Source organism: Pollachius pollachius (genome assembly GCF_949987615.1).
Source record: "Pollachius pollachius genome assembly, chromosome: 1".
NCBI lineage: Eukaryota > Metazoa > Chordata > Actinopteri > Gadiformes > Gadidae > Pollachius > Pollachius pollachius.
Genome location: NC_136934.1, coordinates 18,671,440 through 18,686,182, shown reverse-complemented (window position 1 = coordinate 18,686,182; position 14,743 = coordinate 18,671,440). Strand labels below are relative to the sequence as shown.

The 14,743-nt window shown below is 48.7% G+C and overlaps 1 protein-coding gene across 1 annotated transcript; it reads left to right on the top strand.

The window, feature by feature from the left end:
- Window positions 1-454: 454 nt before the first annotated feature.
- acsl2 (acyl-CoA synthetase long chain family member 2) lies at window positions 455-14,615 on the top strand. Its single transcript, XM_079743729.1, has 20 exons — window positions 455-530; window positions 6,300-6,544; window positions 7,153-7,270; window positions 8,224-8,288; window positions 8,384-8,485; window positions 9,175-9,274; window positions 9,724-9,902; window positions 10,008-10,040; window positions 10,201-10,252; window positions 10,355-10,428; window positions 10,769-10,846; window positions 10,990-11,124; window positions 11,733-11,867; window positions 12,210-12,378; window positions 12,643-12,731; window positions 12,899-13,015; window positions 13,175-13,318; window positions 13,398-13,499; window positions 13,760-13,831; window positions 14,039-14,615. Exons 2-20 carry the CDS (start codon window positions 6,302-6,304, stop codon window positions 14,177-14,179), a joined length of 2,148 nt encoding a protein of 715 aa, XP_079599855.1. The 5' UTR covers window positions 455-530; window positions 6,300-6,301; the 3' UTR covers window positions 14,180-14,615.
- The last annotated feature ends 128 nt before the right edge of the window (window positions 14,616-14,743 follow it).

Sequence of the window (14,743 nt, the reverse complement as noted above, 5' to 3'; positions counted from 1 at the left end):
CATTTCTAGCACCAAAAGTTATAAAGACACTGTCCCAGACAGTTAAGAGGCGGACAGAGAATGCATCGCAGCTCACATTGTTTGGCCTCTCCGGCAAGTAGAGCGCTCAGCACCTATCCGGACATCATTCACTGATCAGACGGGCGGGGGGCCTTGATAGACCACGTACAACATAGGCGGCTCATTCCCTCTGCCCCTATACAAAGTAACCATATACAATATGCCCATAGGCCTACCTAATCCACAACGAAAACATTCGAATGTCTCATCTGATATGCACATTTCTGGGAACAACAATTGTGAATTGGCAATGTAGCCTAACTACATACTTTCTAAAAACACATTTTTTTAATCAATGTGCTGAACACTCCTCCCCCGGCTCCTCAGCACAAGTGACGTCAGGCCGAAGTGGAGCCGTCTGTTCTGCAGAGCGGAGCCTTGTCACGTGGTGTCGGGCGGAGGTTCGATGGAGCTTTCAATTTAGGAGCGCGGTCGAAGAAAAAAAAGAATTTGACCTAGATCCCATTCAGGTAAGTTCCGCTGTTTTCATACAATGTAAGGCTTTCATTTAAAGATTCGGATGAGGTTCAGAAGTAAGTGTTGGACTGAGGCTGCAACGGAAAGTCCACAAACAAACTTTAGACAGCAAATCACTCAAACCAGTGGTTTGGAAAATGAGCTCTACTTTGCTACTGTAGCAGTCTCGGGAGACTCCAAGCTGCGTTTAGGTTTGGGGAGAAAGAAGCCGAGTGCTTATTTGAATGCATCCTGTTGAGTAGACTTTGTGCATTTGTCTGCACTGTATTCACGTCACCAGTGTTGTTTTTATAGTGATACAACAATTCTACTTAAAAGGATTTCAAGATGACAATCGGTTTATGCAAAAGGATAATAATGCACATCGTTAGTTAGATGCATGTTATTGTGGATGCATGCCCATGAACTTCAGTGGTGAGGGAGTTAAGTTACTGTACTTATTTCCTGTCCCTCTGTGCGCCAGGCGTACCATAGATGATTGCTGCGTTCGGAAACCATGGATTTGCGCCAGTCTAGCACAAGTATGCAAAGTTAAGAATGAAGTGACCCAGACCCTGTCAAGACATGAAACGAATAGGCCTGCATCCATTTAAAAATGCCGTTATCGTTGCTCCTGCTTGTGTCTTAGGCTGGATGGGGTTTGGGCGGATGGGTGGTGCATAGATGCAGGCGTGTTAAAACCAGGTAGTCACAGACAGTAGATGGAATGTGGTTCTTCGGAACGGAGACTCGACTAGCAGCGCAGTTGGAAGCCTCCCGAGTCGCTCCAAGGTCTCTGAAGCCTGGAGCCTCTGTATGCCAGGCCCGCGTTTGGAGAATCCAGTGTTTGGGTTCACAAATCACTCTCTGATTCACAAGTGGTGTCAACAGAATGCAGAACCCCACTTGGACCCCAACTTGTTTTTGGTGCAAGTAGGCTGCATGTCAAACGTTTTTTTTCGTTCAGAAGATTGCCTGCCATATGACTTTAAAAGAGACTGTTCTGAGAGGCACGTTCGCGTGGTTTAGCCTTGCATTCAGGACACAGCGCTCTACCAGAGAACACTTTTCATGTGCCTTCATTGTCTCCCTCCTTTGCTCATTCATAGCCCGCTCCCTCAGCAACCTCACGTGTCCCTCTGTGTTCCTCTCACGCACCCTCCCTCCCCTTCACCTCCCACCGCCACCACCACCAGTCCATTCAGTTCTGCTGCTGAAGGAAAGCCTGCAGTGTTTGAGTTCTGTGTTCAAACAGGATCTACCAGGCTCTGATCCACATATCTTGCGCTGCCTTGCTCTAGCTTGTCCTGGCAGAGAGAATCTGTCAGCGACACGTTGCCTTGTTGTCCCATATTGACACATTCCATGTCCTTCTGTCGTTGATTCGATTTGAGCTTTTTTGCTAAAAGTTAAGGTTGTTTTTAGTGCTCAGACACCGTCCTGGCGGAAAGTCATAGTTTCATTCTTCTGGAAGTGTTTTGTCAGGAGAAGCGGGGGCTGGATGAGCAGGACGTGCAAACCGCCCCCAGGTCGTTTCATAACTGTCTGTCATCTCATCTAGTTCCCCACACTCCTTTGGTATCAAGGCCCAAGCTGACGGGACAACAGTCCCCCTTTTGTTCTTTACAATCCTTTACATCCTGCGACCTAAATTTACACCCGGAACCAGTCTGAGCAGTGTTATTGTTTGGTCGATTCTCGGACCAACGGAGGTGGTCAAGTAGGTTGTAAAAACAAATCTCTCACACCGCCAGTAACTTGTTCTGCAATCACTTCCTATCACGAGTATTTTGCTGCTTGTGTTTGGGTTGCTTCCTCAAGCTGCTTTGGCAACTCGTTCTATAAAAGTTCGTGTTTTTTTCTTCCTTGGTTTCAAGCCATTAATTCTCCGATGACTGAGTGCTCCTGTTGTGTCTCGTCTCTGTCGGAGTGAGGGATGTGCAGCAACACAATGATCCTTGTCCAGCCTTCGACAATAGACATAATGGATGTGAACCAGGGAGGACGGTGTGGGGCGGTCTTGTCACCGTGTGAACCATCTTCATCATCCTGCGGTCGTCTCTCTGAGCCCCACATTGGCATCTGTTTATTTACCCCGAGAAACAGTCCTGACATCGCCATCATCAACAGGATTCTAGCATGCTGGGATGTTGGTAGAAACTAAAGCTCTGAGACTCCAGTAGGTGTAGAAATTGTTGGGATTCTGCAGGTGTAAAGTATAAAGTGTTGTGATTCTGCAGAACAAGTATAAATTGTTGTGATTCTGCAGATCTAAAGTAGAAAACCAAATTAAGTGATTTCAGCAGGTGTCCAGTAGAAAGTGTTGTGATTCTGCAGGTGTAAAGTAGAAAGTGTTGTGATTCTGCAGGTATAAAGTAGAAAGTGTTGTGATTCTGCAGGTGTAAAGTAGAAAGTGTTGTGATTCTGCAGGTGTAAAGTAGAAAGTGTTGTGATTCTGCAGATGTAAAGTAGAAAGTGTTGTGATTCTGCAGGTGTAAAGTATAAAGTGTTGTGATTCTGCAGTTGTAAAGTAGAATGTGTTGTGATTCTGCAGTTGTAAAGTAGAATGTGTTGTGATTTTGTTGGTGTAAAGTATAAAGTGTTGTGATTCTGCAGATGTAAAGTAGAAATTGTTGTGATTCTGCTGGTGTAAAGTAGAAAGTGTTGTGATTTTGCAGATGTAAAGTAGAAAAAGTAATTATATGATTTCAGCAGGTGTCAAGTAGAAAGTGAGGGGATTTCAGCAGGTGTTAAATAGAAAGTGAGGTGATTTCATCCAGTGATAGTAGAAAGCCAACCACTGAGTTTTCACGAGGTGTAAAGTAAAAACCAAAACTTTGTGATTCCAGCAGGTGTAAAGTAGAAAGTGTTGGATCTGTAAATAAGAAAGTGTGATCTGTAAAGTAGAAACCCCACAGCTGTGGTGTGGTTGTGACGTAAGCAGGCGGTTAAAGATGATTGTGTTCAAGAACACTGGGTGAAGGAAGGGAAGAGAGAAGGTGGAGCAGGAATATAGTGGCACAGGAGGTGGAGAAGTACCAGGAGTAGCAGCAGCAGCAGGAGGAGGAGGAGGTGGAACCTGGGGGAGGGTGACATCACTCTTTATTCCCTGCTCCTGTTTGTGTGTGTGTGTGTGGGGGGGGGGGGTTGCAGAAAAAGTAGGTGAGGGTTCGAGGACTTTGGGGGGGGGGGGGGGTTGATATAATTTATGTGCCAGCTTTGGGGCATATGGTAAGAATAATAAATACACATTAAGCCCTTTTTTTAATTTAGATTTGTTTAGCTTTGTGATGAATGTGCATTTTCTTTGTAAGAACCCACTGTTTTCGATCACACAGTCGCCACAATTAAAAAACAATTACCATCCTGACGGACAGTAACACAATTAGGGACCAGAGAGAGAGAGACTCACACACACACACACACACACACACACACACACACACACACACACACACACACACACACACACACACACACACACACACACACACACACACACACACTGCGTTGTTTGTTCTGATGACTTCCTGGTGTCTGTCTCCCTCCGTTCCCTGCCGCCTGTAGACCCACATTATGTACAGGGGCTTTAGCAGAAGGAAACACTGGGTTGCTGGTTGGGGTTCCTTTGCTCTTTAGCGATGTGTGCTGGACTAATCGGGGTGGTTTACGGGTAAACTAACTGGTTTCACTGCACTGTGCTGTTTCGTGTGGAAACAAACTCCAAGGGCCCCTGCCGTTTGGTTCAGGGGCAAACCGCTTCTTTTGGGGAATGTGTTGTAGCATGAAATGTTGTTCCAGTGACATTAAGTCAGATATAATGGGACATGTGTAGTGGCACTGCACATGATTCTTGGTGAGGATGAGTTCATGAAGGCCTGTTGTCAGAAGCGCTGATCGGATTCGGTATCAGTGCTCCCCGTCGGTCCTGGCCTGTGAGGCACATTCCCCCTGCAGCACAAAAGAGACTTTGTGTTGTAATCTTCTGCAACTTTGGACGGTCTGTGAAGTGTACAATGTAGACGACTCCCACTGCATGGCATCCCAGCAGGCTGTTGTCTGTTTCCCTTCATCCATCCATATATCCGTACTTCATTCATTCATCATTGTTTAAAATTATTCTTTTGTAATATATTCCTTTTATTATTGTTACAAGGGTTCCTACGAAAAACATAGGATCCCTATTGCATTCGTTATTATTATTAGGGGTCCTACGAAAAATGTAGGAACCCTATTGTATTCGTTATTATTATTTTTAACCTGACTTTTTGGCTCAAAAGTTATAAAAATTGGCTTGTAGAACTCGTAAAATGAGTAAGGGAATCAAAATATGGGCTAGAATAACACATAGGTGTTGCTATAACAAGGCCTGGAAGTTCAGCATTTCATCAGGCTGCCATTACCACTACAAAGGTGCAATATGCATGAAACTTAAAAATGCACCATTTATCATGATAAACAACTTTCAAATGGCAACCCATAGGTTCAGACCATTTCAATAAAGTGCAGTGACCACAACTTGACCAAAGGCCAACACTCCAACAGATTCGGTGCCGGAGATGGTAAAAGCTGCAAACACGTGTGCTTGGCACCAGGCCCGCCGCTCCCTATACGCAGAGTACGCAGAGTGCGTAGGGCACAGTACCTGGGGGGGGCACCAAAAATTATGGTTTGTAAAAAAAATAAATAAAATAAAAGTAATTATTACATTATTGAATTAAAAAAATATATAAATTAGTGATGAAGAGGCCCACCGTTGTTTTTTCTTAACTGCATAACCTATCACTCAATTTCGGCAATTATATGTTTTTACCTAATATATAAAAAGAGCCCCCCCCCCCGCTCGCGTAGGGCACCGAAATGGCCAGCAGCGGCCCTGCTTGGCACACATGTACCAGTTGACTGTGGGACTGTATGGTATATAATTAAGAGCAATAAAGCGAAATACGGCAGAGATACACATTTTAAAGTGAAATGCATTTGAAGTTCTCCTTTCTGATAAGCGGCCTCTCTAAAACCCAGACTGGGCCTTAAAGCGGTACACGCGTCATTTCGCAAACGTCAGTTTGACAGTGGATTTTGATACAGCAGGCTTCAGAAACATGGTTGGTGATTGTTTTGATATGTTAACTTCCGGTCAACCAGTTTTTAAGGCATACCAAATATCATATTACCATTCCGACCAAGCTCACCATACCTCCATGTACGGAAGACTTATATTCTTCAAAATATATTTTAATCTGCCCTTGGCAGTCAACATGTCCATTTAGTGTAGTGGTATTGCATCAGACTTGTGTCAGAATACAATAAGGTATTCATAAGGAAAATTACTTTATTATTTACCAAATGAAGTATGCATGCATGTTGTATTCCTGAGATAAAGTACTTAGCTTGTATGATTATTTGTATGATTGTTAGGTGGAAAGATATCCATGGACTGTTAACCCTACTGCCATCACATGTCACATACATCAATAAGATTTGTTTTGACGTATTGTATGACTGCACTTGATAAAAGGAAATAAATAAAAAAAGTTCAAAAAAATAAATGAAATGATTTGTTTGTTTGTTTGTTCATTCATTTATTCATCTATCCATCCAGTTGCTAAATTATATTTTAATTGACATCCCCTATTTTCCCCCTCCATCATTCATGTTAATATTATCTTTTTCTTCTTCCCTCCCCTGCCATGTCCTGCCCTGTCTCTCTCTCCTGGTCTCTGCTGGTCTCTCCTGGTCTCTCCTGGTCTCTGCTGGTCTCTCCTGGTCTCTCTCCCTCCCAGCGATGCATTTCCAGGAGTGGTTCCGCTCCGTCCAGGCGGGCGGGCCCGGGGCCAAGGCGGAGTGGGAGGACGTGTGGCGTCTGCTCCCCTCCTTCCCGCTGTCGTCGTTCTCCCTGTCGTCGCTGTCGCCCTGCTCGCTGGTGGGCCTGGGCGCCCTGGCCTCCCTCACCGCCTACTGGCTGGCCACCCGGCCGCGCCCCACCCGGCCCCCTTGCGACCTGCAGGCCCAGTCGGTGGCTGTGGAGGCGAGTGACACCCCCCCCACCCTCGTTGTCAGCCCCATGTTTACATTTACATTGAGGGCATTCAGCAGCCGCTTTTATCCAAAGCAACCTTCAAGAACTACATTTGTCAAAAGAAAAGAGAAACAACACATCGCTGTCAGTACATTAAAGATAATTATAGAAACAAGTGCACAACACACTCAACACTTGTTAGGTTAACCCATTCCCCGTGTACAACAAAGGTAGCCAGGATAGGTTGCTACAAAATGCTAAGTACTATTTTTAAGTGCAAAGACGTACAACATACAATATGTGCGTAAGAGGGGTGTTGGGGGGGGGGGTGGGGGGAGGGTTAGTAAGGCGGGAGGCTACGCAGAGTCCAGGTGAACTCTGAACAGGTGAGACTTGAGTCTTTTGCCGTAGCTGGTGAGCAACTCTGCAGTGGTCCTGACGTCGGCGGGGAGCTCGTTTCACCACTGCAGTGCAAAAACAGAGAAGAGTTGGGACTTTAATGATTTGCTTGCTCATAGGAATGGAGGTACCAGACGTCCAGCCGAGGTAGTGGAGCGGGGTGTTCTGTGTCGTGTGGCCCAGGGCCGGTGTCTCAAGACGTGGTTTGTGTCTCTCAGGGAGGAGAGCCGAGCTGCCGGCGCTCCGCACTGCTGCCAGACGACGTGCTGCTGGAGTTTTACTACCAGGACACGCAGACGGCCTACGACATGTTCCAGAGGGGCCTGCGCGTCTCTGGTGAGGCACGGGGGGTCTCCTGGCATCCCCCCCCCCCTGGTAGTCCAGGTGGTTGAGGACCCACCGGAGTGTTCATGTTCGCTGCGTGGACGTAGTTTGAAATGTTTTTGTTTTTCTAAACTTGTACCGAGCTCAGGTGCTCTGACTTTTAGATCCCGACAAAGGCCCTCGGAGGACGGCAGCCCTCCTCTGGCGCCTGTCAGACGGTGGTCTTTACAGAGCGCTGTTTTCCACGGCAGCGAGGAAGATAACACAGGGCAGGACGCCGTGTCTCCCGGCTGCTCGCTTCACTAGATCTCTGCAGCAGGAAGATCAGGAGTTAGAATGTTCCAGTTGTCAAGACTACGAGAGAGAGAGATAGAGGGAGGGAAAAAGAGAGAGAGAGCAGCTCCAGACGAGAGTGATTACCCTGGGCCCTGATAGCAGGCTAACACATCTCGTCCAAGTGAAGGTGGTGTCCTTGACTTCATCGAATTAAGTAAAGCAGATAATGTGCTTTGGTCCATGGCTGTACTGAGCCATGTCCTCATCGTGATAAACTAGTGCCTAGCTGCGAGCACTGGCTAATCTGAGCTGCTCTCCTCCCCATCCTGGTTCTGGTTTTGTTCCTGAAGTTGGTTGGGTTCCCTCGTGGGTGACGTTCTACTTGAAGGTCCAGACGGTCCGTAAACGGTTCTAAATGATCCTGACCCCCCCTCGAGGACCTCCTCAGGGTAGGACCAGTCCAGACTGCTGGGACCGGGCCAGACTGCTGGGACCGGGCCGTGCGTCAGGAAGGTCGATGACGTCAGAATGGGGACAAAAGTCGCGGAGTGGGAGCCGGGCATGAATGAATCACCGAAATAAAGAATGAGCTTGGCCAACAGATAAAATACTAAAAGGAAAATCCTGGATCCAAATGAACGGCTGCGTCTGTTTGATGAAGCACCTGACCATGCCCCCCTCCCAATTAGGAGGCGGACCCTGTCTTGGTTTCCGGAAACCTGGCCAGCCCTACGAGTGGATAGCCTATAGTGAGGTAGGAAAGTGTGTGCGTGTGCACGCTTGTGTGTGTGTGTGTGTGTGTGTGTGTGTGTGTGTGTGTGGCTGACGTGTGTGCGTGTGTGTGCTCAGGTAGCTGAGCAGGCCCAGGTGATGGGCTCCGGACTGCTGGCCAGCGGCTGCCAGCCGAACCCCCAGCAGTTTGTTGGTATATTTGCCCAGAACCGACCAGAGGTAGGAGCAACTATCAACTTCTGTTTTCATCATCAATTCATATTTGCTTGAAGCATAGCGGGTGCTTTTCTTTCTCACATAAAACCTCAATATGGTGCCAATCAGCTTGTGGTCCAAATCACAATCAAAGCCTTTTTCTTTCTTGAATCATAAATTCCAATCAGGATTTACCCTCCAGCTTAAAGAGAAGGAACAACAACAACAACAGCTTGTCAGGAAGAAGTTTTATTTTCGAAAGGAAATATCTATATACTCTCCGGTATTACGCACTATTGATATACTCTCTGGTATAAGGCACTATTGATCATCGTTAGCTGCTGGCGTCAAAGCCTGACGTGTTTAGTCTTGAACTCTAGTGAACTCTGGAAGCGGATCTGAAGTTACAGTCTGACCACTTGGTGGCAGCAACACCTTAATCACCGGGAATTGTATGTTTTTCAGCGAACACATTTGCCTTGAATAACAATAACGCCAGCAATATATAATTTATATACAGCACATATATAACTTTAATATGTCCACTAACTTTAAGGCAAATGCTTTCTTTTTGTGATTATCTCTGAATATCCTAATGTTCGACCTGTGTTTGTCCGTTAATGATGCCTCTGTGAAAGGGTCCATTCCATAATAATATAGACGGTCCTTTGACAGAGTAATACTGCTGCTTTGTCTCCCCCTGGTGGCCACAGTGGACCATCTCAGAGCTGGCCTGCTACACGTACTCCATGGCCGTGGTGCCCCTGTACGAAACCCTGGGGGTGGAGGCCATGGTGCATATCCTCAATCTGGGTGAGACCTCTCTTAAGGAAACTAGAAGAACAGTATAATGTACAGTTACATGCGTAGTTACATGTCACCTAGACTCTGCATAGACTACCCCCTTACCCCCACACCCCTCTCTTATGCACTTATTGTATGTCGTACGTCATGGCAGTTATTGTATGTTGTATGTCCTGCCACTTAAAATATAGTACTTAGCATTGTGTAGCATCTTATCTTAGCCATCTTTGTTTTATACAGGGAATGGGTTAACCTAGCGTTTCTTAGTGCTTGGTACTTGGTGCTAGGAACATCCATCCTGTACCGACAGCGATATATTGTTGTTTCTCTTTCCTCTGACAAATCTGCTTATTGTAGGTCGCTTTGGATAAAAGTGTCTGCTGAATGTAACGTTACATGTTTAGCCACACGTGTAGTTACAATATACATTGAGTGATGAAGTGACGTACCTATGAAAGCGGAGATCTCGCTGGTGATCTGTGACCGTGAGGAGAAGGCCGCCGCCCTGCTGGAGAACAAGGAGCAGGGCGCCACACCCAGCCTGTCCTGCCTCGTGCTGTTCAGCGACGCCAGCGCCGCCCTGGTGGAGAGGGGGCAGCGGTGCGGCGTGGAGATCCTGCAGCTGACCCAGATCATGGTGGGTCCCGGGGCACTGCGGGGCAGGGGAGACCCTTAGCTGGAGGTCTGTTGATGAGTCTCTAGAATAATGAGTTGGTTACTCTTCTTCTCCTCCTCTTCTCAGGAACTGGGAAGACAGAACCTGCAGGATCCGATTGTGAGTGGATTTGTAGACAAATCGTGTCATTTATTGCACAAAAGGAATCGGCTGGCACAAATATTTATAGATTATAGACAAAATCGCATTTAGTTCAAGTTCATGCTCATGTTGTCTCTCCGTCTCGCTGTCTGTCTCTCTCTCTGTTGGTCTGTCCCAGCCTCCAAAGCCTGAGGACCTGGCTGTGGTCTGCTTCACCAGTGGAACCACAGGTACCCCCCCCCCCCCCCCATAAACATCCTAAACGCTGCAGTACCCCCCCCCCCCCCGGGCCTGGGGCCACTGCAGTAATAATCTGTTGTTTATTTACCCAGGGAAGCCCAAGGGAGCCATGATCACCCACGGCAACATCGCCTCCAACACGTCCTCTGTCATTAAGATCCTGGAGGTCTGTCTGCACACATCCGCCTCCTCCTCTAATTGACAACAGCCCCGGAGCTCCGCTGCCCCCCACCACCACCACCACCACCCTCTCTCTCTCCCTCTCTCTCTCTTTCTCTTTCTCTGTGTGGGTAATGGAGGGATTAATTGGTTGTTTGATTGTCCCTAGTAGCTGAGATACTTTTGGGATCTAATTGCCACTACGTTAAGGGTTCCGCGTCTATGAACTGCTGTTTCAAACGCTGGTTGTGTGGCAGGTGCTGCTACATGTTGTTTGACTGTTAGCTGTGGCTGTATTCTCTTTAATCATGCTCCCTGTCTGTCCGTCTTTCTCTCTCGTGACTCAGGGCTCATTTGTAATTGGCCAGGAGGACGTGTCCATCTCCTACCTGCCACTAGCACACATGTTTGAGAGGATGATCCAGGTATTCCTCCCTTCCTCCCGCCTTCCATCCCTATGCATCCCAACGACTTCCCCCCTGACCCTGTGTGTGTGTGTGTGTGTGTGTGTGTGTGTGTGTGTGTGTGTGTGTGTGTGTGTGTGTGTGTGTGTGTGTGTGTGTGTCAGCTCTCCATGTTCTGCCACGGGGCCCGGGTGGGCTTCTACCAGGGGGACATCTCCCTCCTCATGGACGACATTAAGACCCTAAAGCCCACTCTCTTCCCCGTCGTGCCGCGCCTCCTCAACCGCATCTACGACAAGGTGAGGACGCCGCCTGGCCCCGCCCACAACGGCACGTCAACAGCCTTCACCCCCTGATGACAAATCACTTGAGGTCATCCCCAAGGCCCCGCCCCCAATGCCACATCAATGGCCTTCACCCCCTAATGAGCAATGTACTAGATCCAACAAGCAAACAACTCATGACCCACTGCATTCCTGTAGCCAGCTCTGAGGTCAACGGGCTCTGGACCTCTGGCATTTTTCTAGTGATAAAAAAAATGATCAAACCTGAATAAAATGAACTGTATACAAAATCAGCAGTTGAGAACTTCTCAGAGATGAGTAAATGCTTAATTCAGTTGACACTTGTTGGTGCGAGCCGAGCACAAACCCCCCCGCACTCCCTCCTCCAACATAACTGAAGCCCCCCTCCCCCAACACACACACACACACACACAACCTATTTCTACACTATTTTTCAAACCCTGTCTACTGCCCTGTCATTTCTTGTAGACTGAATTGAAAAAATGCCTCTTAAAACATTTAATGAAGCACACCACGTAGCTCAGAAAACTGCATAGCAAAAGGGGTCTGAAAGAGAAAAGGGTAAACCCTTGTCTGGTTGCGTTCTCCTTCTCCTCCTGCAGATCCTGGGCTCCATGACGTCTCCGCTGCGGCGGGCTCTGCTGCGCTACGCGGTCCGCAGGAAGCAGGCGGAGCTCAGCAGCGGCGTGGTGCGCAACAACAGCTTCTGGGACAGGCTGGTGTTCAACCGGATCCAGGTGAGATGCAGGCCCTCCAAGGAGGCTGTGGGGGGGGCTCGATCTCTAGGGTCTCTTCCTCCAGGAGGCTGTAGGGGGGCTGGGGCTCTTCCTCCAGGCGGCTGAGTCTCTTCTTCAAGGGTCTCTTATTCCTGGGTCCGCCTCCAGGGTCCAGCTCGCGTATGGACCCCCGGAGACAGTGATGGAGCCCAGGGGGGTCCGGCAGGGAGTAGACCCTGATGTCCCCAGCCTCTCTGTAGGTCCTGGGACAGGAGAGCCAGCGCCCGCATGCTCCTGGACGACCATCACAGCGTGCCACACCCGCACATCTCTGACCCGTGGGTTTTCCTCTCTGCGTTCCAGGCCGGTTTGGGCGGGAACCTGCGGTTCATCCTGACGGCGTCGGCGCCCATCTCGCCCACGGTGCTCTCCTTCCTGCGGGCCGTCCTGGGCTGCCTGATCTTCGAAGGCTACGGCCAGACAGAGTGCACCGCCGGCTGCACCTTCTCAATGCCGGGAGACTGGAGCGCAGGTGAAGGCTGGAGATTGGAAGGGAGGGATGGAGGAAGGGTGGAGGGAGGGAGGAGGAAGGGTGGAGGGAGGGAGGAGGAAGCGGATGCTCTCACGGTAGCCTGGTTGAAAACCAAAGGCCCGAAACAGGACTATTGGAGCAAAACCTGACGGCCTTGAGCAGATTCCCATTTCCCCCATGCACTAAAGAACATTTTTGCAGTGATGCACAAATTGTGTGGATAAATAACATACAGGATTTGGTTTGTGTTTTTGTGTACATCAGGTCACGTCGGAGCTCCCCTGCCGTGTGCGATGGTGAAGCTGGTTGATATCCCGGAGATGAATTACTTCGCCAAGAACGGCGAGGGAGAGGTGAGGAGAGAGGAGAACACACGAGTGACTCTGATGATCACCCTGTTGGCACTCACTCACTCTCCCTCTCACACACAATCTCACTCACACTCACTCACAATCAATCACATACACTTTCACGCTCACTCACACACAGCCTCCCTCACTAACACCGGCCCTCCCCCCAGATCTGTATCCGGGGCCCCAGCGTGTTCAGGGGCTACCTGAAGGACCCCGAGAGGACCCAGGAGGCGCTGGACCCTGAGGGCTGGCTGCACAGCGGGGACGTGGGCCAGTGGCTCCCAGTAAGATGAGAGGATACTTACCTTTTGAATGTAAAGTAGGAGTCACTATTCATCCCCCCCATGGGGACTATTCAACCCCCCCATGGGGATGAATAGTGTTTTTATCTAAGGGCCGTGAGCGCCTCTGATCTGAACCTGACCTCTGTCTCCGTTGGGCAGAACGGGACGCTCCGGATCGTCGACCGGAAAAAGCACATCTTCAAGCTGTCCCAGGGCGAGTACATCGCCCCAGAGAAGATCGAGAACGTGTACATGCGCTGCGTTGTGGTGCTGCAGGTGTTCGTCCACGGCGACAGCCTGCAGGTACCTCAGACCCCACGCAGAGGGAACACAGAGACGCTCCTCCTGGGATGTAAACGTGACCCTGCTCCTCTCTCCCCAGTCCCATCTCATAGGCATCGCCGTCCCCGACCCGGAGGTGTTCACCGATTGGACCAAGGAGCGAGGCTTCGTGGGCTCGTACGAGGAGCTGTGCCAGAATCCAGTGCGTCATTCTTCATTTATGAATTTAAGATCCTTATCCTTACCCTTTAATAAATGTAGCTTATTAGCTTAGAGGACAATGCCTTAAGATGACATTAACATTAGGGTAGGATCTTCATTAAGTCAATATAGTGTTCAAATTGAGATGAGGGAAACACTAGGTTAAGATCAGGGGTTTACAGTTGTAAGCATCTTAAAAATACGAGCTTGATTTAAACCTCACAGCAGGTGTTATAGTGGACTCAAAGGCTGTTTCCACAGGAGGTGCAGAAGGCCGTGCTGGAGGACATGACCGCTGTGGGGAAGGCAGGAGGCCTCAAGTCCTTTGAGCAGGTGAGGAACTCGCCCTCATTTAAAAGCTGCCAAGACCCCAAACTTCAACCAGGGACTTGTTCGTTTTGTGTTTCTCTGTCCCTCTCTCTTCGTGTCTCACCCTCTGTTGTTGTGTCTGCCTCTCTCTTCATATCCATTCGTCTGTCCATCCGGCCCCCCTCTCTGTCTCTCCCTGCGTGTCTCTCTCCGTCCCTCTGTCTCCTCCAGGTGAAGGCTCTGTACTTGCACCCTGAGATGTTCAGCGTGGCCAACGGTCTCCTGACGCCCACGCTGAAGAGCCGGCGTGTGGATCTCCGCCGGGTTTTCCAGGAGCAGATCACAAGGATATACGGCACCACGCCCGTGTAGCTCCTCCCCCCCCCCCCCCGCGGCCTGGCCTCTGATTGGAGGGAGGAGAATAGCAGCAGAGGGATGGAGTTGTTTATTAGAAGCTCTGAATGCAGAAGGTCTGGTCAAGTGAGACCTGGTTCCAGCACCTTCAGTCAAGTAGAGATGTGGGCCAGAAGTGTCATCGCTTCTGTATATTGTCGTTCCCTTAATTTAACACTATGGGTCTGAATTATGTTTGTCTGGTTTTCCACATTTGCAGGAATAGATTATCTTGAAGGCCTTGGTTAATATTTTGGGGTAGTTTAAATATTACTTAACAAAGTAATTTATTGAGAACCGACGGTAAATAAGGGGAATACTCCTGTAGGATACAGACCCTTTTTGTAACATGGCTATGGCATCAAACATTAAGTGTGTATAGATTTTAGTCAGAAGGTAGCTAATCCCAACAAAAGACGAAAGAAATAGTTAATTAGTATTGTGAGTTTGTTACTGATGTGCTTTTAATTTAACAAATGACCTACAAGTGAAGGTAATTTGTTCAAGACATTTGTGTACCCATTTTGAAATGCTTAAAGAATG